A 24,674-nucleotide genomic window follows, 5' to 3' on the forward strand; every position below is an offset into this window, starting at 1 on the left:
GCAATAAACCTAATTCTGGGAGAACCAGTGCCCCATGACAAGATCTGTCCACCATCTCTTCCTAAGCAGGACATGAGGAATATGCTGAAGATGCCCAATAACAAAGCTACATCTGACCTTCGACTTCCCTGCAACACTGAGCCTCTTTTTCATAGCCAAGAAGCATAGAGGACCAGCATGTTATTCACAGCTCCATCAACAGACCACTAACCAGCCTGGTCAAAGCAAAACCCTGGTCTCAGTTTTGTGGAGCCATTTCCAAGGCTCAAGGATGCATTCACTAGTACAGTGTTTCCCAATCCTGTTCCTGAAGGCACACCAACAGTACACATTTTCAACCTCTCCCTAATCAAACACACCTGAATCAACTCAGCAGAACATTAGAAAAGACCCCAAAACCTGACACAAATGGGTCAGATAAGGGAGACATACAAAATATGTACTCCAGAAACAGGGTTGGGAAACACTGCACTAGTGTATCACTCCTAACTTACCCTAATCCCACTACATCTTTCAGAGTCCCAGCAACAGGTGAACCCAGTTCATCTTCATCCCTGTGTCTTTTTTGCTAGAGAGCTCACCCTAGTGAAGATACATTTCAGCAGTATGAACCATGAGGTCCTCACGATTAAGCTTGTTCTAGAAGAGTGGAGGCATAAGCGGGAAGATTTCTATCAGTCCTTCACAAGTGTTATAAGAAGTGTGACCATGGCCCTAACATCTGGATACCATCCACAGTCAAATGAGCAGATGGAGATAAAGGTCCAAAAGACCTTGAACAATTACTGTGGACTTTCTGCCACGGCCACCAAAACTCAGAACAGTTCCTAGGCTAGCCTGACTATGCCCAAAACTCCCTTCATCAGCCAACTTCTAATCTCACTTGCTTCCAATATGTACAAAGCCACATTGGGTGGGTGCAGTCATGGATCAGCCAGGCTCTCTTCTCAATCACATCAGTCACTGTGCCTGGAGACCTACACACCAGAGACTGCACCTTATCAACTCCTCAATCAGCCATGACTTACTACATTACAACATTACTTTCCTTTAAAATACCTCACTCTGGACAACTTAAAGCCAGTTTATACTTATGTGTCAAGTGCGCAAGGTAGGTCCAACATACCATTCACAAAGTTGCATACTCTTCAGCGTACCCACATGTGCACCATTCAAAAAACTACACACTGCGACTGAAAACACAGAGCGCAAGATATGATTGTTGCATTGGATGCTGTAATGAGTATGGGTGGGCCAAGAGCCGTGGAGCGAGGCTGGTGGTGTAAGTGTTTTTATTAAGTTTATGAATGGATCCTTTTGCTTGACTTATTTTACGATTAAATTTGTTCACCGGTTCCCGTTTCTTTCTTGTCAAAAGGTTGTACATTTTAACTCCACTAGCTTTGCATGCAGTTCCATGCAAATAACCACAGCACACGGTGTACCTGCTGTTATTGTTTAAATAAACTTTATGGTCAAATGTTTGACCACTTTCAGGACAAATTAGTGCATGCATCACTGACTCTTGCTGACCAGAGGACGAACTCTCAGACTCGCTGAGGGACCGATGTTCTGATAATCAATTTACATTTGTTTGGTTCAGGTTAGTCCTGCAAGTTCTGTGGGTTCACCAACAGAAAGCTAGGTTACTTTAAAGTGACTTTGGTGTGAGCTAAGCATCATACATCTTCACACCACTGAATTATACCTTTTTACCTAGTGCAAGATTTTGTGCTTTAACCTAGGAGGGGTCCGTTCACCAGTTTACAGACAGGGTCCTTTCTGATGTTCTGACTGGACAATTTGCCTACATACTCTTGCATAACCTGTAAATGATCACTAGTTAGTATCTCAACATTGCGCAGTGCAGAAGTGACTGAGATGACAGATGCTCTTACTGATAAAAAGCTCTGCTGAAGATGAAGACTGAAGTGAGTGACTCCACAACTGCGCAACAGTTCAGTTCATGCAAAGGATAAACAGTTTTGCAATTTAGGTTTAACAGCAAGGACAGAGTGGTACATTTGAATATACACTGTTCAAAAATAAACACATAAACAACACAATGTAAGTCCAAGTCAATCACACTTCTGTTAACTCAAACTGCCCACTTAGGATGCAACACTGACTGACAATCACTTTCACACGCTACTGTGCAAATGGAATAGACAACAGCTGGAAATTACTGTCAATTAGCAAAGACACCCCAATAAAGGAGTGGTTCTGCAGGTGATGACCACGGTGGTTTTGCAGGTGATGACCACAGTGGTTCTGCAGGTGATGGTCTGGTGGTGCTTTCACTCTAGTGGTAACATTAGAAGAAATCTACAACCCACACAAGTGGCTCATGTGGTGCAGCTCATCCAGAATGGCACGTCAATGAGCTGTGGCAAGAAGGCTTGCTGTATCTGTCAACGTAGTGTCCAGAGCATGGAGGCGCTACCAGGGGAAAGGCCAGTACATCAGGAGAAGAGGAGGAGGCTGTAGGAGGACAACAACCCAGCAGCAGGATTGCTACCTCTGCTTTTGTGCAAGGAGGAACAGGAGCACTGCCAGAGCCCTGCAAAATGACCTCCAGCAGACCACAAATGTACATGTGTCTGCTCAAATGGTCAGAAACAGAGTCCACAAGAGTAGTATGAGGGCCTGACATCCACAGGTAGGGGTTGTGCTTACAGCCCAACACCGTGCAGGATGTTTGGCATTTGCCAGAGAAGACCAAGAATGGCAAATTCTCCACTGGTTTGCTGTGCTCTTCACAGACGAAAGCAAGGTCACACTGAGCACTTGACATGACAGAGACTGGAGATGCTATGGAGAACGTTCTGCTGCCTGCAACATCCTCCAGCATGACCGGTTTGGCAGTGGGTCAGTAATGGTGTGGGATGGTATTTCTTTGGAGCGCCGTACAGCCCTCCATGTGCTCACCAGAGATAGCCTGACTGCCATTAGGTACCAAGATGACGTCCTCAGACCTCTTGTTAGACCATTGGCCCGAGTTCCTCCTAATGCAAGACAATGCTAGACCGCATGTGGGTGGAGTGTGTTAGCAGTTCCTGCAAGACTAGGGCATTGATGCTATGGACTGGCTCATCTGTTTCCCAGACCTGAATCCAATTGAGCACATCTGGGACATCATGTTTTGATCCATCTACCAACGCCACGTTGCACCACAGACTGTCCCAGAGTTAGTAAATGCTTCAGTCCAGGTTAGGGAGGAGATCCCTTTAGTCCGGGTTCCTCAAGAGACCATCTGTCACCTCATCAGGAGCATGCCCAGGCATTGAAGGGAGGTCATACAGGCATGTGGAGGCCACACACACAACTGAGCCTTATTTTGACTTGTTTTGAGGACATCACATCAAATTTGGATCAGCATGTAGTGTGTATTTCCACTTCAATTATCAGTGTGACTCCAAATCCAGACCTCCATGGAGATTTTGATTTTCATTGATAATTTCTGTATGATGTTTTTGTCGGCACATTCAACAAAAGTATTTATTAAGAATATTTCATTCATTCAGATTTAGGATGTTTTATTTTAGTATTCCCTTAATTTTTTGAGTAGTGTTTATTTGCTTTACTGAACTACATAATAATAATAAATATAATAATAATAATACATTTTATTTATATTGCAATTTGTCTCAGACTCAAAGTGCTAACAAGGCTCAACACAAACGGTGAGTTACTGTTTTATTCTTCATTTACCTCCTCTACAACAGAATAATGCAGGAAAATAACCAGAAACAACAATAATCGGAGTGTTTTTTGGGTTTGGTTTACAGCGATCTACTGAGAAGATGGCAGTAAGTTCACATTATAGAGTCTGTTTTTACTTCTGTCATAATGTTGGTGTGATTTGATGATTATAAATGAGGCTGATGAGCAGTGGTGTTTCTCTCTCTAGATGACGCTGTTTGTCGTGGCTCAGCTTTCTGTTTACATGGCATCTGTTGTCTCTGTTCATGATGGATTCAAGCCGTTCGACCGTTGGAAATAATAAAAGAAAATAAATTGGCTAGCAGCTGTCCATAATATTTAAAATCAAGAGATAGTTATGTCAATTTATTGAGATAAACTGGAAAAATCTTAATTTTTGAGTAAACTAACTATTGAAGTGTTTAAAAAAGACAAAAGTCTTATGGGTAAAATACAGCTGCATATTATGGCTCGAATGAAAATAAACATAACATTTGATTTCTAGCTATAGAAATTTCTAGTTATATGTCGTTGCATGTTGTGTTGTGTCAGTTACGTGGACTTCTAGTTTGTCCTTTGGTTTCTTTGGTCTCCTGAACTCTCTTCAATCAATCAAAAGCTTCGGGAGGTTAGTCCAGCTTACTTAGAGCTCAAGTCCCACCCATTTGGAGCTGGCTCCGACCTCCGTTTACACCTAACTCCCTCAGTTGCATCCATACTGACCATGCAACTGTACAATAAACCTGATTTAAGGTGAGCCAGTGTCTCATAACAGGACTCTCTCCTCCTGAGCAGAAGACCATGAGGAATGCACTGAAGATGCCGAATAACAAAGCTACATCTGACCTTCAACTTCCCTGCTGTACTAAGCCTTTTTATCATAGTCAAGAAGCATAGAGAGCTGTCATATGATCAACAGCTCCATCACCAGGCTACTAACACCAACCTGGTCAAAGTGATGCTCTAATCTCTGTCCTGTGGAGCCATTCCCTAAGCTCAAGGATGCTATCACCAGTGCTTCACTCCTAAAATACCATGATCCCATTATGACCCTCAAAGTCCCAGCATGCATCCACCAGGCTTTGTTCTCAACCAATCAAATCACTCACTGTCCCTGGGATTCAATGTGGCTGATTGAGGAGTTGGCAAGGTGCAGGTTGGGCTGGAGGTACAAGAAGTACATGCTGTTTATTTCCAGAGCATTTGTAAAGACTACCTTGATACATTTTTTGTTTGTCTCATATTCTATATACTTTAGGGGTTTTCACCTCTAATGACGGGGCAGTGGAGAGAAAGTGGAAAGATCGGCAAAGGACCTCAAGCCTGGAATTGAACTCTGGTCGCCGTGAGCACCTGGGTGCTATATGTCAACGCACCACCCACTAGGCTATTTTTTTCCCAGTTGCAAACCTGAATCTTGCAATTACATTCATTTGTACCAACACTAATGTTTATTGCAAAACTCAGTGTCAAAAGGACAAACAGTTCATTTCCTAACGCTTGCCGAAGAGATATTTTTTTAAAATATAATTGCGCAACACAAGAATGAGTATAAAAGAAATGATCAACTGTCTCAATAAAGGATTCAGCACTTGAATGAGATCCAGTGATCTGAACATCTCAGCCTCGGTTGACTACTAAAATGGTGAGTTTAATTCTTCAGTTCTGCACAGATAATCAATGTAGTTGATTAAAGTTGGTGTAATGAGTGTGATTTGATGATTATAAATGAGGCTGATGATCAGTGGTGTTTCTCTCTCTAGATGACGGTGTTTGTCGTGGCTCTGCTTTCTGTTTTCATGGCGTCTGTCGTCTCTGGATTCAAGCCGTTCGACTGTTCTGAAATCTACAAATCAGGAAAAACTCTCAGTGGGATTTACTCCATCTATCCAGCCGGCAACATTCCTGCCTCGGTTTACTGTCAGATGATTTCAAGTGGGAAAGTTGAAGACAATGGAGGATGGACGGTACGGTAACATAAATATTAACAATTATAAATGATTTCAGCCTTCAGAATGATAAATGCAATCCATCACAGGTGTTTCAGAGACGAATGGACGGCAGTGTTAACTTCTATCGGCCGTGGGAAGAGTACAAGTGAGGATTTGGGAATGTGGAGGGGGAATACTGGCTGGGTGAGTCTCGTTTTGGGTCATGTCTGAACAAAAACCCTTTACTGGATACTTAAGTCATTTAAACTGTGATGATATACAACAAATGTGTCATTTACAGTAAACTCAATATTAATGCTTAAATGTGATAGAGAACGTTTGATTCTGTTATTAATTGTGGTTTAGCTGCTTAACTTTGTGTCCACAAGATTGAATGCAAGACAGAAGCATACAATATGGAAAAGTACAGATGGAGTATGTTCAGTTATGCATGCATGTTTAGGGATAGAGAAGGGCAATAGAAAACATTGAATGTCTCCACAATTTACAAAAACAAATTGTGTGTGTGAACAGGGCTGGAGAACCTCTACCAGCTGACACGTCACAAGAAGTACATGCTGAGAGTGGATCTGGAGGACTTTACTGGAAAGAGAGGTTTCGCTCAGTACTCGTCCTTCTCTGTGGGTTCTGAAGCTGAAGGTTATAAACTGCAGGTTACTGGGTTCACTGATGGTGGAGCAGGTATGACAATTTCATTCATACGCAAGGAAACTAATGTCTGTTGAGTTATTGTCCTCAATGATGTTCTTCTTCTCTGCAGGAGACTCTATGCGCCACCACAATGGAATGAAGTTCACCACCTATGACAAGGACCACGACAACTATGAAAAGAACTGCGCCAGAGTATATCTAGGAGGATTTTGGTATAATGCCTGTCACAATGCAAACCCCAATGGTGTGTACTTGGGGGGAGAAGACAACACCGTGTTTGCCATTGGAAATGTTTGGTTCACCTGGAAGACCAATTTTGATATTGGTATGAAATTCATCACCATGAAGATCAAACCTGTGTCTTAAATGTTTGAAGAAACAAAACAAAAACAACAAAGCAACAAAACTAAGGCTTAAAGGTTTAATTTCTGCTGTCTGCTTAGTTTGTTAACAGTCTTTTTTTGCATTGGACCAATTTATAACAAACAAATCAATAATGAAGTTTAATAAACTCCTGCAATGAAAGGCATTGCGTGCTGATGTGCATTTATTTGTCTCCACAGTAGACATAAGAAACAATAAATGAGGAAATCAGCTCATATTCAATTAGCTTTCCCTATATATACAATCCTGAATGTAAATAATGAATGAGTAATTCCTTTCAACACACATTTTGCATCATCCAACTGATTTGAATGTGATAAAATGCTGGATTTAAGAGCACTCGAGCTTACACTGTACTGTAGCCCACATGACTAATGCAAAACATTTCAAGATCATTACATAATGAACCCATTATATTACAAAACATTGTTTCTACATCCTGTCTGCCTGTTCAATACATTCACTTTTGTCTTGATTGTGTAGACATTAAGGGAACATTTAATTTGAACAAATTCAAACAGGAATACATGAACTACCTACAAAGTCTATTTGTGAAACATCTTCACACTTTATCCATCTTTGCATGGGCCAACACATGTTAAATCAATCAATCTCCTTGTTCTTGTTCACAATGTTGTTGGTGCAACATAATTCAGATTATTTTGTGGAAGACCGGCACGGTTCTGAAATTGGGTGAGAAAACAGTATTTCCATCAGTAGTTCCCTCAGTTCCCTCTACCCTCTCTTTATTCATTCCAGACCATCCCAGTCAACTCCATTTCCATCAAGACCTCTATCAACAAACCATCTGTAGAAACTGCAGAATGTTACTCCCCTTTCACTGACATGGTTGTGGCTACTGTAAGTGCTAAATTTAGTGTTGAGGTAGGTGTTACTAAAACACAAGAGGTTGTCATTTTCAATACATTAAATAAATCAATCACAAGCCCAGAAGGTTTCTACAGCACACTTTTCAGCCCGCTCAAGTGCCACACATTCAAGCTGGCCTCCATTTTATACACAACTCATTTTCTCCTGCCTCCATACTCCTCCACACTTGCCTCCATTCCTCAGGACATGAGGAATATGCTGAAGATGCCCAATAACAAAGCTACATCTGACCTTCGACTTCCCTGCTGCACTGAGCCTCTTTTTCATAGCCAAGAAGCATAAAGAACTGACATTTTATAAACAGCTCTAATAATATGTCAGGCCACTAACCAACCTGGTTAAAGTGAAACACTAGTCTCTGTCCTGTGGAGCCATTGCCAAATCATCATTGCCAAAATCATTGCTTTATCATGGACCACTCCTAATACACCATCCCACTGAACTGTTCAAAGTCCCAGCAGCAGGTGAACCCAGCTCATCTTCATCTCTGTGTCATCTTCTCTAAAAAAACACTCTAGTGAAGAGGAACTAGAGCCGTATGACATCGGCAACCATGAGGTCATCACGATCAAGCTTGTTCTGGAAGAACGGATGCATTGCCTGGAAGATTCCAAACATCATTCACGGTGTTAACCGACTGTAAGAAGTGTGACTATAGCCCTATCTGCTGGATACCATCCACAGTGAAATGATCAGATTGGGGTAAAATTTCTGTGGACATTCTGTCTCGGCCACCAGAGCTCAGGAAGCCTGTCTGACTATGCCCAAAACTCCCTTCCTCAGTCAACTTCTTTGGGTGTGCATATTAAAAGGTCTCTAGCATGTCCTGGATTACTGACTCTTGCAGGCTAGAAGACGAACTGTCATACTTGCTAATGGACTGATGTTATAATAATGAATTTACATTCACTTGGTTCAGGTTAGTCTTGCAGGTTGTTTGGGTATACCAACAGAAGGCTGGGTCACTTTAAAGTGGCTGTTGTGAGCTGGTAATCCTGAGCATTACATCTTTACACCAATGAATATTGACTTTTTTAACCTAAACTTGTGCATGATTTTGGGCATGAACCTGGGATGGGTCCTTTCACCAGTTGACCGATAGAAACACAGGGTCCTTTCTGATGTTCTGGACAATTAGCCTACATACTCTTGCATAACCTGTAAATGATCACTAGTTAGTATCTCAACATTGCGCAGTGCAGAAGTGACTGAGATGACAGATGCTCTTACTGATAAAGAGCTCTGCTGAAGATGAAGACTGAAGTGAGTGACTCCACAACTGCGCAAACGAGTTTCTATAATTTAGCTAAAAGTAAAGCAGCATTTTGTCTTCATGTCAGAGAAGCATTGACTCTGTATTGTCCTGCAACTTCTGCATGATTGTTTCGCATAAAACCAAAAGCTGTTAAATAATGAGAGAAGCATGACTTGACACATTAAGATTCAGTTTGCGCAAAGGATGAACAGTTTTGCAATGTAGGTTTAACAGAAAGGAGGCGTCTGATGTCTACGTATATTATTTTCTTCACTGAAGAACACAAGGCTCAACACAAATGGTGAGTTACTGTTTTATTCTTCATTTACCTCCTCTACAACAGAATAATGCAGGAAAATAACCAGAAACAAAAATAATCGGAGTGTTTTTTGGGTTTGGTTTACAGCGATCTACTGAGAAGATGGCAGTAAGTTCACATTATAGAGTCTGTTTTTACTTCTGTCATAATGTCGGTGTGATTTGATGATTATAAATGAGGCTGATGATCAGTGGTGTTTCTCTCTCTAGATGACGCTGTTTGTCGTGGCTCTGCTTTCTGTTTTCATGGCGTCTGTCATCTCTGGATTCAAGCCGTTCGACTGTTCTGAAATCTACAAATCAGGACAAACTCTCAGTGGGATTTACTCCATCTATCCAGTCGGTGACGCTCCTGTCTGGGTTTACTGTCAGATGATTTCAGATGGGAAAGATGAAGAGAATGGAGGATGGACGGTTTGAAAACATAAATATTAACAATTATAAATTATTTTGCCCTGCAGAATAATAAATGCAATCCATCACAGGTGTTTCAAAGACGAATGGACGGCAGGATTAACTTCTATCAGCCGTGGGAAGAGTACAAGAGAGGATTCGGGACCACCGAAGGCGAATACTGGCTGGGTGAGTCTCATTGTGGGTTATGTCTGAACTTATAACCTTTACTGAAAATGAAATGCCTCTGCAATACATAACAACATATCAAATCCATGTGCTGTTTACTGTAGAGAGAGACCAGAATAACTCAATGTAAACATCTGACAAAATGAAATTGTTAGATTTGCTCCAACAGCGTGTCCTTTAGTTCTATGTAAGCCATTAGCAGTCTAGCTCCACACTTTTGTTACAGATTTGTTGTGTAAGGTATCCTTTGCAAACAGTGCAAAAAGTAATAAGGTTCGCTTATTTGGTACTTTTAAGAGTGGGAATGGAAATAAAAGTGAACTACTGAACTATTTGCCTATATAATGGAAATGGCACATTAGTTCATGCTTTGGTTTTTTTGTGTCCTGTTTTTTTCCTCTTGTTTCACTAATTCCTCTAAACTCTTCCCAGGTTTGTTCCTCATTTCTCAGGTGTTTCAGTATTCTGTAAAATTTCAGTAATAAGTGAAGTTTATTTATAAACTAATGTCGAGAGGATCACGTGTTTATGATTGCTTGGGGCCGGTCTCGCATTATTCAATGTATGATTCACCAATCAGACGATTCCTAAGCCACTATAAATACCCTCAGTTCCACATCACAGCCATCTTCATTTTGAAGAATCCCCCCTCCCACCCCTACTCCTCCTCCTTTCCTAGATGAGTGGCACGGTGGCCCAGTGGTTAGCACTGTTGCCTCACAGCAAGAACGTCACTGGCTCAGACTATGCAGAGTCACTGATTCGATCCAAGACCAACGACGAGATGATCCCAAGGTTTTTTATATCCTGGACCTGGCCGAATCCTGAGCAGCTACTGTGATGGTCATGGAGGAGTGGAGAACATGAGACTGATTCCTGTGACGCTCCAGAGACAGACGAGTCTTCGCTGAGGCCAGCTTCCAGCCTCCGCCACTGAGACTGCAGCTCTGCACAAGACGTTTGGCCAGCGGAGAAATTAAAATGGTCGTGCCCAACTGAGCCTGGTTTCTCTCAAGGTTTTTTAATTCTTCACTTCCGCCTTTAGTGAAGTTTTTTTCCCTCTCCGCTGAAGCCACTGGCTTGCATGGTTCAGGATCTGTAGAGCTGCGCATCGTTGGATTTGCTCTTCAGTGTTTGGACTCTCAGTAGTGATTATTAAACCACACTGAACTGAGCTCAACTGAACTGAACTTAAACACTACAAACTGAACTACACTGTTCCTATTTACTGTGACCTTTTATGTGAAGCTGCTTTGACACAATCTACATTGTATAAGCGCTATACAAATAAAGGGGAATTGAATTGAATTGGTTCTAGTCATTAACAAACCAGCCGACGTTTCTGTGTGGAGTTTACACGTTCTCCCCAAGCTGTTCCCCGGTTCCCCGGTTTCCTCCCACCTAACTTACTTAAGTTAATTGACTAATCCAAATCAGCACCATAGACGTGCTCCTAGTAAGTAGTTATCACTTAAGAGCAATCACTATCTGTTCATTAGCTACTACAGCAGGGGAGTTCTCCAGATCTACCTGAGCTCAAACTCCCCTCTCGCCTGGCAAACAAGAGGGAGCCCCGGGCTCGAGGATCTTATGAGCTCAGGGCTCTCTCCCGGGACAGCATGCCAAACACGCTTTATAATCAATCATCAGCTCAGGGTGAACTCTTGAAATATACGTTTGAACTGAATCCTGATGCTGCTTGACTCTTGAGTTCACCTCTATGACAAATGTGCAGTGTTTGGTTCAACGTGTTGTTCATTTGTGTGTGTGTGTGTGTGTGTGTGTAAACAGGGCTGGAGAACCTCTACCAGCTGACAAGCCACAAGAAGTTCATGCTGAGAGTGGATCTGGAGGACTTTGAAGGAAGGAAAGGTTTCGCTCAGTACTCGTCCTTCTCTGTGGGTTCTGAAGCTGAAGGTTATAAACTGCAGGTTTCTGGGTTCAAGGATGGAGGAGCAGGTACGACACTTTCATTCACACCCATCTACTAATGTGACTATGACTATTAGAAACTCATTTCTGTTAAGTTAATGTCCTCAATTATGATTTTTTTTGTCCACAGGCGACTCTTTGACTGATCACAATGACCAGAAGTTCTCCACCTTTGACAAAGATCAAGACGCCTATGGAGATAACTGTGCCCAAGAGTTTTTAGGGGCATTTTGGTTCAAATACTGTCACAACACAAACCCCAACGGTGTGTATTTATGGGGAGAAGATGACACACATTTCGGCATTGGTGTGGTTTGGTCAACCTGGAAGGGCAGTTTCAGCGTCAGCATGAAATCTCTCGGCTTGATGATCAAACCCATGTCTTAGAAACAGTGAACATCTAAAATTGTTCTCACTGTATGACAAAGTTTAATGATTAGCCATATGTTCTTAACTATGCTACTCATTAAAACAATAACCATTCAAATTAATCAACTTCTGCGTGTTAGTGCATTTGTTTTGATAAACAATTATTCAGTTTTGTTAATCTCTGACTAAATTAAAATGTGACCATCTGCTTCCACTCTGAAATGGGTTAGTTATTCTGGGATTACCACTCTTAATAAATACACTTGCATATAAAGTAAATCGTATCTCAAAGCATTTACTGGGGCACTGGGGATTTTTACTGGGGCACGAGCCCCAGTAAATGGGGTCTTGTGATGCCCCTGATACACCTCCTTCTCAATATTCTATTTCAGTTGGAAATACTTCATCATACTGAAATACAAATGTTACGTCCCTACTGAAAAAACACCTTAAACCCCACCTTAGAAATACTGATAGCTCCACCCTAAAGCAATTCCATGTGACCAGAAGTGAAGAAAAGTCATTTCGAGAGGACTGGAGTTTGTGGTATTTGATTAAATATTGAGGGCAAATGAATTTTTACTAAATAATGAAGTGCACAGACACAGGTTATACAAAGCACTCTACTATACACATAAAAAAAGAGTAAATTTAGATTTTAATGGTGACTTTATGTCTAGTTTGCTTTATGTATGTTGAAATTACTTGTAAAGTTTATTTGATTCAACTTTAAAAATTTAAGGCAGCAACATTTTTTTTTGTGTGAAATGTGCTCGTTCCCTATGTGTTTTGACTAACAGAGGGAGCTGTCAGAACAGCTTCATGTTGTTTTCTTGTTATTCATTCAGAAATACACACCAGGCCTTACTACAGTAAACTGAATTACAGCTCTATATAGGCACTCTGTATTATCACACCTTTCTATTTTGTTTCATATACTGGCTGCTTTACATTCTTTAAAATAAAAATGAAATGTTTGGTACATTACGCAGACTATTTACTTACTTTTCTCAACTGTTTACAAGATTTAATTTACACTTCTGTAACATTAATCTGAATTTACTCTCAATGCTGAGGAAATTGTGAATATCAGTGGCTCGTTTCAAATAGTTGCCAAATAAATAATAGTCATTATCACATGAAAACTATTAAAAATAACTAAAATATCAAAATGAAATCATATATCATATAGACACACACAACCCAACTACCCAAAAACATTCAAACTAAAGCGAGAACCACAAATAAATAAATACAGAAAGTCAGATTCATACAGACATTCAGACACCTTGCTGTGAGATATTTTCTCTGGATCATCTTGGAGATGTTTCGACACAGATTTGGAGAACACCAGGTCAAATCGTACAGTTTTTGGAAATTCCCTCCAGGCTACATTAAAGGATTATTAAGTGTATTTAAATGTCAAATGTAGAGACCATTTCAGTGTGGTGATGTGATTGGCCCATGAACATTTACGGCTTGTTATCAAACTATTTCACAACTCTAACAAGAGGCCGTTCAATCATAACTTCGTGTTAAAACAGCTAGCATACATTATTGATCAATATGTGGCTCTTTTTGGATTCTCGGAGGCTATAGAAAGTAAAAATGCCAAACAGGAAATACGTTGAGACCATTGTTTTTGTTTACACCCCTCAAAATTATCTATAAAAAAGACTGCAAAAGCTTCAGATGCAGTGAGGTTCCTTATGAATTCCCGACACAATTAAGCAAAAGTCTACAACATTCCATTTTAATTCAGCATGACTATATCCACAAGCACCATGTGTTTAACCAACTCAAAGATAAATAAAAGATCAGCCACGCTGTTTGTTTTAACTCAGTCTTACTGTCAAACTAAGACTGATCTAATGCCTCAGTGGTGATATAATCATGGTTTGCCTGAGTATTTTACAACTTTGGCTCAATTACAGATCCTGTGAGTTCTGGCTTTATGTAAGATTATATGAACAAACATCCTCTTGTGCATTGCTGAGGTGTGATATTTACCATCTAAGATAACATCATTGAACAATTAGAACTTGTTTTTCTCATTGCATTTACTTATTCTTCATTGTATTTACACCAGCATATCATTCAGGATGTTTAATACCCTGTTCTGTCCTCCTCCATCAGCTCCTACCACCTCTTTGTCAGCTGATGATTTGGCCTCTTATTTTACACAAAAACACTCAAATCAACAGTCTGTTTCACAACACGTCCATCCCAACACGTCCATCCCAAAACGTCCATCCCAAATCTCCATCCCAACACGTCCATCCCAAATCTCCATCCCAACACGTCCATCCCAACACGTCCATCCCAACACGTCCATCCCAAATCTCCATCCCAACACGTCCATCCCAAATCTCCATCCCAACACGTCCATCCCAAATCTCCATCCCAACACGTCCATCCCAAATCTCCATCCCAACACGTCCATCCCAAATCTCCATCCCAACACGTCCATCCCAAATCTCCATCCCAACACGTCCATCCCAAATCTCCATCCCAACACGTCCATCCCAAATCTCCATCCCAACACGTCCATCCCAAATCTCCATCCCAACACGTCCATCCCAAATCTCCATCCCAAATCTCCATCCCAACACGTCCATCCCAAATCTCCATCCCAACACGTCCATCCCAAATCTCCATCCCAACACGTCCATCCCAAATCTCCATCCCAAATCTCCATCCCAACACGTCCATCCCAAATCTCCATCCCAACACGTCCATCCCAAATTTCCATCCCAACATGTCCATCCCAAATCTCCATCCCAACACGTCCATCCCAAATCTCCATCCCAACACGCCCATCCCAAATCTCCATCCCAACACGTCCATCCCAAATCGCCAGCCCAACACGTCCATCCCAAATCTCCATCCCAACACGTCCATCCCAAATCTCCATCCCAACACGTCCATCCCAAATCTCCATCCCAACACGCCCATCCCAAATCTCCATCCCAAATCTCCATCCCAAATCTCCATCCCAACACGTCCATCCCAAATCTCCATCCCAACACGCCCATCCCAAATCTCCATCCCAAATCTCCATCCCAAATCTCCATCCCAACACGTCCATCCCAAATCTCCATCCCAACACGCCCATCCCAAATCTCCATCCCAACACGTCCATCCCAAATCGCCAGCCCAACACGTCCATCCCAAATCTCCATCCCAACACGTCCATCCCAAATCTCCATCCCAACACGTCCATCCCAAATCTCCATCCCAACACGTCCATCCCAAATCTCCATCCCAACACGTCCATCCCAAATCTCCATCCCAACACGCCCATCCCAAATCTCCATCCCAAATCTCCATCCCAAATCTCCATCCCAACACGTCCATCCCAAATCTCCATCCCAAATCTCCATCCCAACACGTCCATCCCAAATCTCCATCCCAACACGTCCATCCCAAATTTCCATCCCAACATGTCCATCCCAAATCTCCATCCCAACACGTCCATCCCAAATCTCCATCCCAAATCTCCATCCCAACACGTCCATCCCAAATCTCCATCCCAACACGTCCATCCCAAATCTCCATCCCAACACGTCCATCCCAAATCTCCATCCCAACACGTCCATCCCAAATCTCCATCCAACACGTCCATCCCAAATCTCCATCCCAAATCTCCATCCCAAATCTCCATCCCAACACGTCCATCCCAAATCGCCAGCCCTAACACACATCATTAACACTTCACTTCGCAATAGCACATTCCCAACCATTTTCAAGCAGGTCCAGGTAACCCCGTTGCTCAAAACTCCATCAAGTGACAGCTCAAAAATTTAAAATTACAGACCAGTCTCTTTCCTTTCATTTATTGCCAGAACACTGGCTGCTTTCAACCAAATTTCCACATTTTTAGCCTACAACAACCCTTGGATGTAAATCAGTCAGGCTTCAGAAGTGTTCATTCCACTGAGACTGCATTACTCTTAGTCACTGAAGCCCTGCGAATTGCCAAGGCAGGTTCTCAATGAATCAGCAGATTCTACTGTCCACCCTCTCCTCAATGGTTATCACTGAAACCCCGCTCTACTGGTTGGAGTCTTACCTTACCGGTAGTTCATTCAGAGTTGTTTGGAGAGGAGAGGTATCCACAGCTCATCAGCTGGCCACTGGAGTACCTCAGGGATCTGTTCTTGTTCCCCTTCTAATTCCTAATTACACAACATTACTGGGAACGATCATCCAATCACATGGTTTCTCTTATCAGGATGTCGACGACACACTGCTCTCTTTCATTTCATCCTGATGACCCCACGGTAGCTGCAAGGATCTCGCACTGTCTGGAGGATATCTCAGCTTGGATGAAAGGCCATCACCTACTGCTTAATCTGGCAAAAGCTGAATTTACAGTCTTCCCTGCAACTTCAATCATTCAACATGATTTCTCAATCCAACTGAAATCATCTGCTAATACCCCATGTAATTCCAGGAATCTTGGAGTGATCCTGGATGATCAGTTGTCCTTCAATGAGCACACTGCTAACCCAGCTCCGTCATGCAGGTATGCACTGTTCAACACCAGATAAATCTGACCCTTCCAAACAGATCATGCTGCACAACGTCCAAGCTCTTGTCATTTGATGGCTGGACTACTGCAATGTTCTTCTGGCTGGACTCCCATCTCACACCCTTAATCCTCTACAGATGCTCCAGAACGCTGCAGCTCGTCTGCTCTTCAGTGAAAGCCTATGTAACTCCTCTCTTTATCTCTCTGCATTGGTTACCAGTCGAGGCTCGGATCAATTTCACATCTTTGATGCTTGCTTACAGGACAGCCACTGGCACTGCATCCTCTTACCACCACCTGCTCCTGGAGGGGGTGTAGATATTCAGGAGCAGGTGGTGGTAAAAGGATGCAGGGCCAGTGGCTGTCCGGTAAGCAAGCATCAAAGATCTGAAATTGATCAACAGTTTGGAGGTGTACACCCCTCCTGGAGCCTCTGGTCAGAGAGTGAGCGCTGCAGACTATAACTTACTTTCCAAAACCTTTTCATTCACTGTTCCTCGCTGGTGGACGGATCTTCCCATTCCCACATGGACTGCAGATTCACTGGTACCCTTCAAACCACAACTAAAAACCCATCTCTTCCTAGAGCACCTGAACACGGTGAATAAAACCAGGACGCCCTCTTCTCTCCCCACCTCACCACACGACAACCCCAAACTGAGTGTGCCTCACACAGGTGAGTGGGCTTTACAAACCATCTGTAGAAAACACACTCTTTTATCTCTCTGACACTGAAACCAACACATTTGCACCAGACATTCGTTCATTTTCGTTTCGGCTGAGTCCCTTTATTAATCTGGGGTCGCCACAGCGGAATGAATCGCCAACTTATCCAGCATATGTTTTACACAGCGGATGCCCTTCCATACACTACGGTCAAATTAGTTCATCAATTCCCCTATACTTGCATGTGGGGGAAACCGGAGTACCCGTAGGAAACCCACGCCAACACGGGAAGAACATGCAAACTCCACACAGAATCACCAACCAAGTCGAGACTTGAACCAGTGACCTTCTTGCTGTGAGGTGACAGCGCTACCCACTGTGCCACCATGTCACCCTGCACCACGTTCTTCCAAAAAATGAACTATGCATTTATGAAGTGTGCTTCACGCAGGTGAGTGGGCTTGATAAACCACCTGTAGAAACACTCAATCTCTGCCTTTAGCACCTTATTCTCTAAACACAGGGAGTTCCTTTGTAGAATTAGCACTTGTGTGTATTGCCTTGTCTTGTTGAATTGCTGAACGCCTCCTCAATAGTACGTCGCATTGGATAAAAGCGTCTGCTACATGTAAATGTCTTTACTTAACCCAAGTCTAAGAGAATTATGAACAGCATCAAAAATCACAAAAACACTCTGTGACCCACTCCAAACACCAGACAAACACTGGAACAGATGAAGTGACCTGTGAGAATGTCATGTAAACCACAATAGCGAGTCCGTGAAAAGTCTATTGTGCCATGTGCATACATGCCTTATGCTTAGGCGAGTGTAGATTAAAGGCAAGTGCAAACAAACACACAACAATGCTGGAGCTAGTGATGCATTTACTAAACACAAAAACTTTGCCATTTATTTCTTCAGAAATTATTCAATTAAATTCAATTCATGTTTATTTATATAGCGCTTTTACAATGTAGATTGTTTCAGCAGCTTCACATAGTTCTAGTAAAGTCCAGATTTCAGAGATGAAGTCCAGTTTACTTCAGTTCAGTGTGGTTTAAATTTCACTGCTGAAGATTAAACCACAAACACTGAAGAGCAAATCTATCCATGCACAGCTCCACAAGTCCAGATCCGAGCAAGCTAAATGTATTGATTCGTCTTAAAAGAAGCAAGGTAATCTGTCAATGGGGTAGGTAAAATAATCTTGTTTTTGCTTTGAAATGACAGTATTAATCAGCACAATACTGGACAAATGAACATTTTCTTCAGCTGTATGAATGCTGACTGGGTTTCATGGTGTTGTAAAGGCTGTGATGTGATTGGTTGGAGATTTAAAGGTTGATTATCTATAATGCTTGATCAAACTGCTTGACAATCATTACCTTTAGCAAGTACACTGTAAAACTGTCTTATTTCTAGTCAAAATACTTAAACACTCCTAAATCAAGAAGCATTTTCTAGACCAGTAAAATAAATCTTGAGTTTTCCTTAAAATGAGAAAAAAAGTGCCAATATGGTAAGCAAAGTAATGTTATTATAAAGGAGAAATGGCAGTATTGTGATATGATGTTGATGGTTTGCACCACTGAGTCACCACTGGTACTTTGAAGAAAGCTGAAAACCATTTTTTTTTTCTTCCCTACTATGGAAGTCAATGGTTACAGGTTTTCAGCTTTTCTCAAAATCTTCTTTTGTGTTTTGGTGAGGGTAAATCATTCTTGGGTAGCTCTTCAGTCTCTTATTTGATTAAATTGGTCTAAAGCACATCTAAATGTACTCTTTTCATCCATTTCTATTTCTGGAGAACATAATGGATGGCAATCACCTGATCATCTAAGATGAGACAAACATCACAATCAAACATCATTTGACGGAAACATTCAGAGTTTTGTTTGATTAATGATTGTTTGATAAGTCTGAGTTTGTCCAGGATGTGTTGTAAGGGGGAAAATAAGCACCTGTATATCCTCTCACCAGTCCTGTGTGTTTTTAAAGATTAAAACTTGTTTAGATGTAAAGAATGACTTATTAAATTTAATTTGAAAGGATTTGTTTAGTGTGTTTTACAAAAATGCACAAATTTCAATGTGTTTGACTGGCTGTAATACAGTGATTCCTTTTAGGGAACGTTTTTTATTTAACGTTTTTTATTTATTTAATTGGAATATTAGATTCAATGTATAAAAATAATATCTATAAGCAAATGCAAATATTCTGTTGTTTCTGTCCAAACCCAGGGATTCCCAACCTTTTTCACTTCAGGGCCCACTTCATATTTCTAATATCTCTAATAACTGATTTATTTTTATCTCTGCCATGATGACAGTAAATAATGCTTCACTAGATATTTTTCAAGACACTTCTATACAGCTTAAAGTGACATTTACAGACTATTGAAAACAAAAATAGCTTAAAGGGGCTAAAAATTTTGACCCTAAAATGGTGTTTAAAAAAATAAAAACTGCTTTTATTCTAGCCGAAATAAAACAAATAAGACTTTCTCCAGAAGAAAAAACATTATCAGACATACTGTGAAAATTTCCTTGCTTTGTTAAACATAATTTGGGAAATATAAAAAAAAGATCAAAAAATCAAAGTCCAGCTAATAATTCTGACTTCTACTATATATATATATATATATATAATCAGCATTTTATAAAAAAAATCCAATTTTATTTTCATTTAAATATATATAAAACTAAAACTATATAATAGATATAATATCATATATACATAACAAAAACACACAGATTCACAGAACCACAGGTCAACAGGGAGACTGCAAAAGACCAGCTTTTGCTTTAAACTGGACTGACTGAATATCTACTATTAAATATCTACTATTCTAAAAAAACACTCTAAATCTGTTGAAGTGCGTGGATCTGCTGGCGGTTGAGTCTGCAGCTGGATATCATTGGGAGATCGCTGACTGAAACAGTGAACAGCTCTGTCAGAGCGCATCTGAAGCTCATATGCAGGTTTATTTTACAGTCTATGGCAGAAACACAACTTAGCCTCTAGATCCTACATGTATGGGAGCGCATCCATTATAGAACACTCACAGGACATTAATTTGGACGACTATGCGGATAAATTAAATAGTTCACACACAAATACACAAGGAGAGACTTTCACTTTCACTTCAGGTAGTCTGTGAATGAACACTGAATGTGTACCGGCTGCAGACACGATCTTGAGGCTGTTTTGCGCTGAGTTTGAAGTAATCATTCAGAGAACAGGAGAAATCGATCATTTTAATAAAGCATATTAATAATGAAATCCAAAAATTTAGTATAATATTGAGAGTTGATTTAAGCTATATCGCGGCCCACCTGCAGGATCACTGAGGCCCACTAGAGGGCTGCGGCCCACTGGTTGAGAATCCCCACATTAACCCTTTATAAGGCACTCACTGATATAGTGTGACTGGGAGATATTACAAGACAACTTAAAAATACATATTTTTGTGATCGATGTCAATGAAGTTACTGTATATGGTTCTTCCTCTAATAAACGGTCAACCTTTCCTAATTACAGCTGGATTCTTTTGCCATGATTCTTCTCTCTAATTGGAACAAACACCTACAGTACTATGATGGCAATTACAAAACCAGGCCGTGACATTTCAATTAGATCCATAGTCTGGTATTAAAAGGCAAATGTTGCTTCCTAAAGTTTCAGCAACACGACTCCAGAAATGCCAAAACTTCCATTTGAGAATAACAACGAGATGATAAGTGCAAGCAATCTGATGACAAGGCACTTACAGCAATCAAAAACACAGGGAACATTGATGAAATCCGACATCAATCCTAAACTTGAATTGACAATTGAGCCTAAATGTGTACAATCAGACTGTCGCTGCATATTTAACATGTCTAAAGCATGACAAATATGTGTTTAATGTGCATACACAACGTGTGTATGTCTAAAGTAAACATGTACAGTAACAGGAGGAGCCTGAGATTCTGGCAGATATAAAGAGTGTGTTCGTTTGATTGAACAACACAGACGGTGAGTTATGCTACATGCACCATTTATGAGGAAATAATGTTAAAACAGATCATATGAAGAGTTTTGGTGTTTTCCTTCAGATAAACTTGATTTTAGCGGTGATCAACTGAGCGGAGATTGCGATGGCTGTAAGTTCATCAGTAAACTCTGTTCCTGTTGTCCACCTCATTCTGTCACGCTCATCTAACTCTCTCTTGTGTAGCTGATGGTGTTTTTGGTGGCTCTTCTCTCGATTGTACTGGTGAATGGATGCAGTGAGGATGAAGACTCACCCGTCGAATGTTCTGACCTTATTAAAGCAGGAGAAAACAGGAGTGGGGTTTACACCATTCATCCAGTCGGAGACGCTCCAGTCTGGGTTTACTGTCAGATGGTCTCAGATGAAAAAGATGAAGATAACGGAGGATGGACGGTACGAGTGTGACTTTAAATAGTCAAACAATCATCAGAACAGATATAATGGATAATATATGGTTTATAAACCCATCACAGGTGATTCAGAGGAGGATGGACGGCAGTGTGAATTTCTATCAGCCGTGGAGAGAGTACAAGAGAGGATTCGGGAATGTGGAGGGAGAATACTGGCTGGGTGAGTTTGTTTGGCTGTCTATGTCCAATGTTTGGTTCAAAATGTGCTTCACGTGTATGCATATGCATGTGTGTGTGCATGTGTGTTTGTGAACAGGGTTGGAGAATCTCCACCAGCTGACACGCCACAAGAAGTTCATGCTGAGAGTTGATCTGGAGGACTTTGAAGGAAGGAGAGGTTTCGCTCAGTACTCGTCCTTCTCTGTGGGTTGTGAAACCGATGGGTATAAACTGCAGGTTTCAGGATTCACTGACGGAGGAGCAGGTACGACACCTTCATTCCCATCTCATTCACAGTTAAGTAAACATACACATGATGCCCTCAGTGCTGTTCTTCTCTGCAGGCGACTCTCTGACCTACCACAATGAAATGAAGTTCAGCACCTTTGACAAGGACCAGGACACCTTTGAACGGAGCTGCGCCAGACTTTATCTCGGGGCCTTTTGGTACGATAACTGTCACAATGCAAACCCCAATGGTGTGTACTTGTGGGGAGAAGATAACACCATTTTTGCCATTGGAAATGTTTGGTATGCTTGGAAGAGCAATTATGCGATTGGTATGAAATCCATCACCATGAAGATCAAACCTGTGTCTTAAACATATGAAGAAACAAACAACACAACAATGAATTTAAGGTCTTTCCCTTCCTCTGTCATCGATGAAACAGCAATTTGTGTGGTAAATCAATCATTTTCTGTGTTGGGTCACATTAAATTCACTAAAACTGAAATGAATCAATAATAATCTATAATAAACTCTTGCAATGAAAGGCATTTCTGTCAGTGTGCATATGTTCATCTCTACAGTAGACATCTGAAAGGGTAAATAAAGAATTCAGTTCATCTGCTCATACTCAGACAATCTCTCTCCATAAACACTCTCCCTATACAAGTTCATATAGAATCAATAAAGGAGCTGTACGCTTTACTGTAGATACATAAGAAACATGCTACGCTTATTTGTTTATCTGAAAACATTGCTAAAGCCAGTTATGCTGGTAAAATATCCCCAAAATTAGACACTGAAACACAGGGTTGGCCCGTGGCATAGGCAGTAAGCAAATGCTAACGGCACCTTGCATAAACTAGTTGGTATTAAGATTTCAGATAATAGTAAGCCCACATTAATTTAGCTGCTTAGCAAAGCCTACTACTAGTAGTAGTAATAATAATAATAATATAGCCTACTTCCTCCCCATATTCTCGATGTACAACTAATCCAATGTTTGTGAAAGCGATCTAGTTTAATCGATAACAAACTGACGCATGTGTGCAGAAAACCTAAATTTAGCAACACCCCTGATTTAATCCTACATTAGTGAAAAACACTTAATATATAACTTTTAATTATAAAGCAGGTTTGCATTATACTGGTAAGACTGAAACTCGCACTGAACAGTCAACAATATGAAGAATACAACACTGAAGAAAAGACTAAATTAACATACAGTATAGCCGTTGTTCAGAATTGCTCGCGCTTGTCTGCTTTACTGTTGTGTTTAGATTTCCTTTGCTTGGTTTCCAGCCATTATTCTAAATCCTCCTCTGTGTACTTTATTATTTTCCCTGCCAAACAATTCACTCCAAACTTTCAGCCTCATTAACAACTCTTCATGACGTATTAATGATTGTATGGAAAATAAGTACAAGCTCTTAAGATGGATCTGGAGTGGAATTGCTAATATGTACTTGGAAAAATAATATGGTCATAATACAGACTTAAAATAAATATGCACACTCTGTACTTTCTGGCTACAGATATATGAACATTACCAAAGGCTATGCAACTTTGAATGAGCATATTAACAGTACTGGATAAATATGTGCTCGTAACTTACTGAGAGTACATCATCAGAAAATAAACCAACGTTCATAAAACATTTATAGGGCTCAACGTAGTGAAATGTGCGGCACTGAATGCATCTTTTTACACTGTGCAAAAATTATGGAGTCTAATGTCAAAAGGTTTTGTCATTGGCTTTTGATATGTTCAGCATCATCACACCTTTTATCTCATAGGGAGAATATGCATAAACTAGAGTGGGAACACGTTTACTTAATAAATTCCAGCATGTACATCAGTGTGCGTGATGTGATTACGTTTGAACAGATGATGATCAGATAAAAATGTGTCCTGCACACTGAGCTCAGAACACAGATAGACTGTGATGTACCAGAACAGATTCAAGACTCAGCACTCAGATCACCTCCTTACAGCCAGGACAACATGTTTCAGCAGCCAGAAACTCCAGAGCCACAGCCTCTGTCAACAGACACACTCTCTCTTTCACCTGGCTTCCCACTTTTGAGTTTCTCAAAGAAAATGAAGGAACTGGTGTGTGCTGGAGCTAAACTCTCACGCTCCATTGCTGCAAGCCCCTAGTTAGCAACCAAAAAGCAGTGAGCTCCACATCCACCTCGCCATCCACCTGAGAGCCCTCCGGCCCTCGCAACAGCGCCAGGGCCCCAACAACCCCTCGTCTTCAGCTAGTGAACAAAGTGAAGTTTATTTATAAGCTAATTTCTAGAGCCGGGATCACCATTTGTTCCTGGAGGTCTGGTGTCCTGCACATTTGAACCCTGATCAAACACACCTGAACAAGCTAACCAATGTCTTACTAGGTATACTTGAAACACCCAGGCAGGTGTGTTGAGGCAAGTTGGAGCCTGCAAGACCTCCAGGAACGAGATTGGTGACCCGTTCTAGAGGATTGCATGCTTATGACCATGGCTGGCCCCACATTAGAAATCACATGATATACCAATCAGATGAATCCAAACACACATAAATAGACAGATCTCCTTACCTTAACCATCTTCATCTTGAAG

At 41.1% G+C, this 24,674-nt stretch overlaps 3 protein-coding genes and 1 pseudogene across 3 annotated transcripts; all 4 read left to right on the forward strand.

Annotated features, from left to right (window-relative positions):
* The first annotated feature begins 3,689 nt into the window (after nt 1–3,689).
* On the forward strand, nt 3,690–5,890 carry LOC130239487 (microfibril-associated glycoprotein 4-like; annotated as a pseudogene).
* A 159-nt stretch (nt 5,891–6,049) lies between these two features.
* Nucleotides 6,050–6,754, forward strand: LOC130213533 (microfibril-associated glycoprotein 4-like). The gene is made up of 3 exons (XM_056448613.1): nt 6,050–6,068; nt 6,168–6,335; nt 6,415–6,754. The coding sequence occupies exons 1-3, from the start codon at nt 6,050–6,052 to the stop codon at nt 6,669–6,671; spliced, it is 444 nt and encodes a 147-aa protein (XP_056304588.1). The 3' UTR covers nt 6,672–6,754.
* A 2,164-nt stretch (nt 6,755–8,918) lies between these two features.
* On the forward strand, nt 8,919–13,023 carry LOC130221672 (microfibril-associated glycoprotein 4-like). The gene is made up of 5 exons (XM_056454241.1): nt 8,919–9,262; nt 9,364–9,567; nt 9,639–9,735; nt 11,527–11,694; nt 11,798–13,023. The coding sequence occupies exons 1-5, from the start codon at nt 9,257–9,259 to the stop codon at nt 12,052–12,054; spliced, it is 732 nt and encodes a 243-aa protein (XP_056310216.1). The 5' UTR covers nt 8,919–9,256; the 3' UTR covers nt 12,055–13,023.
* An 8,237-nt stretch (nt 13,024–21,260) lies between these two features.
* On the forward strand, nt 21,261–22,615 carry LOC130228484 (microfibril-associated glycoprotein 4-like). The gene is made up of 5 exons (XM_056456950.1): nt 21,261–21,382; nt 21,457–21,666; nt 21,747–21,843; nt 21,940–22,107; nt 22,187–22,615. The coding sequence occupies exons 1-5, from the start codon at nt 21,377–21,379 to the stop codon at nt 22,441–22,443; spliced, it is 738 nt and encodes a 245-aa protein (XP_056312925.1). The 5' UTR covers nt 21,261–21,376; the 3' UTR covers nt 22,444–22,615.
* The last annotated feature ends 2,059 nt before the right edge of the window (nt 22,616–24,674 follow it).

This window comes from Danio aesculapii, chromosome 1 (genome assembly GCF_903798145.1).
Source record: "Danio aesculapii chromosome 1, fDanAes4.1, whole genome shotgun sequence".
Classification (NCBI taxonomy): Eukaryota; Metazoa; Chordata; class Actinopteri; order Cypriniformes; family Danionidae; genus Danio; species Danio aesculapii.

Excerpts from the sequence above, each read along its gene's own strand:
- LOC130213533 (XM_056448613.1), top strand. Across the intron at positions 6,336-6,414 it reads GTTCACTGATGGTGGAGCAG|GAGACTCTATGCGCCACCAC; the intron begins GTATGACAATTT and ends TCTTCTCTGCAG.
- LOC130221672 (XM_056454241.1), top strand. Across the intron at positions 9,568-9,638 it reads AAGAGAATGGAGGATGGACG|GTGTTTCAAAGACGAATGGA; the intron begins GTTTGAAAACAT and ends AATCCATCACAG. Across the intron at positions 11,695-11,797 it reads GTTCAAGGATGGAGGAGCAG|GCGACTCTTTGACTGATCAC; the intron begins GTACGACACTTT and ends TTTTGTCCACAG.
- LOC130228484 (XM_056456950.1), top strand. Across the intron at positions 21,667-21,746 it reads AAGATAACGGAGGATGGACG|GTGATTCAGAGGAGGATGGA; the intron begins GTACGAGTGTGA and ends AACCCATCACAG. Across the intron at positions 22,108-22,186 it reads ATTCACTGACGGAGGAGCAG|GCGACTCTCTGACCTACCAC; the intron begins GTACGACACCTT and ends TCTTCTCTGCAG.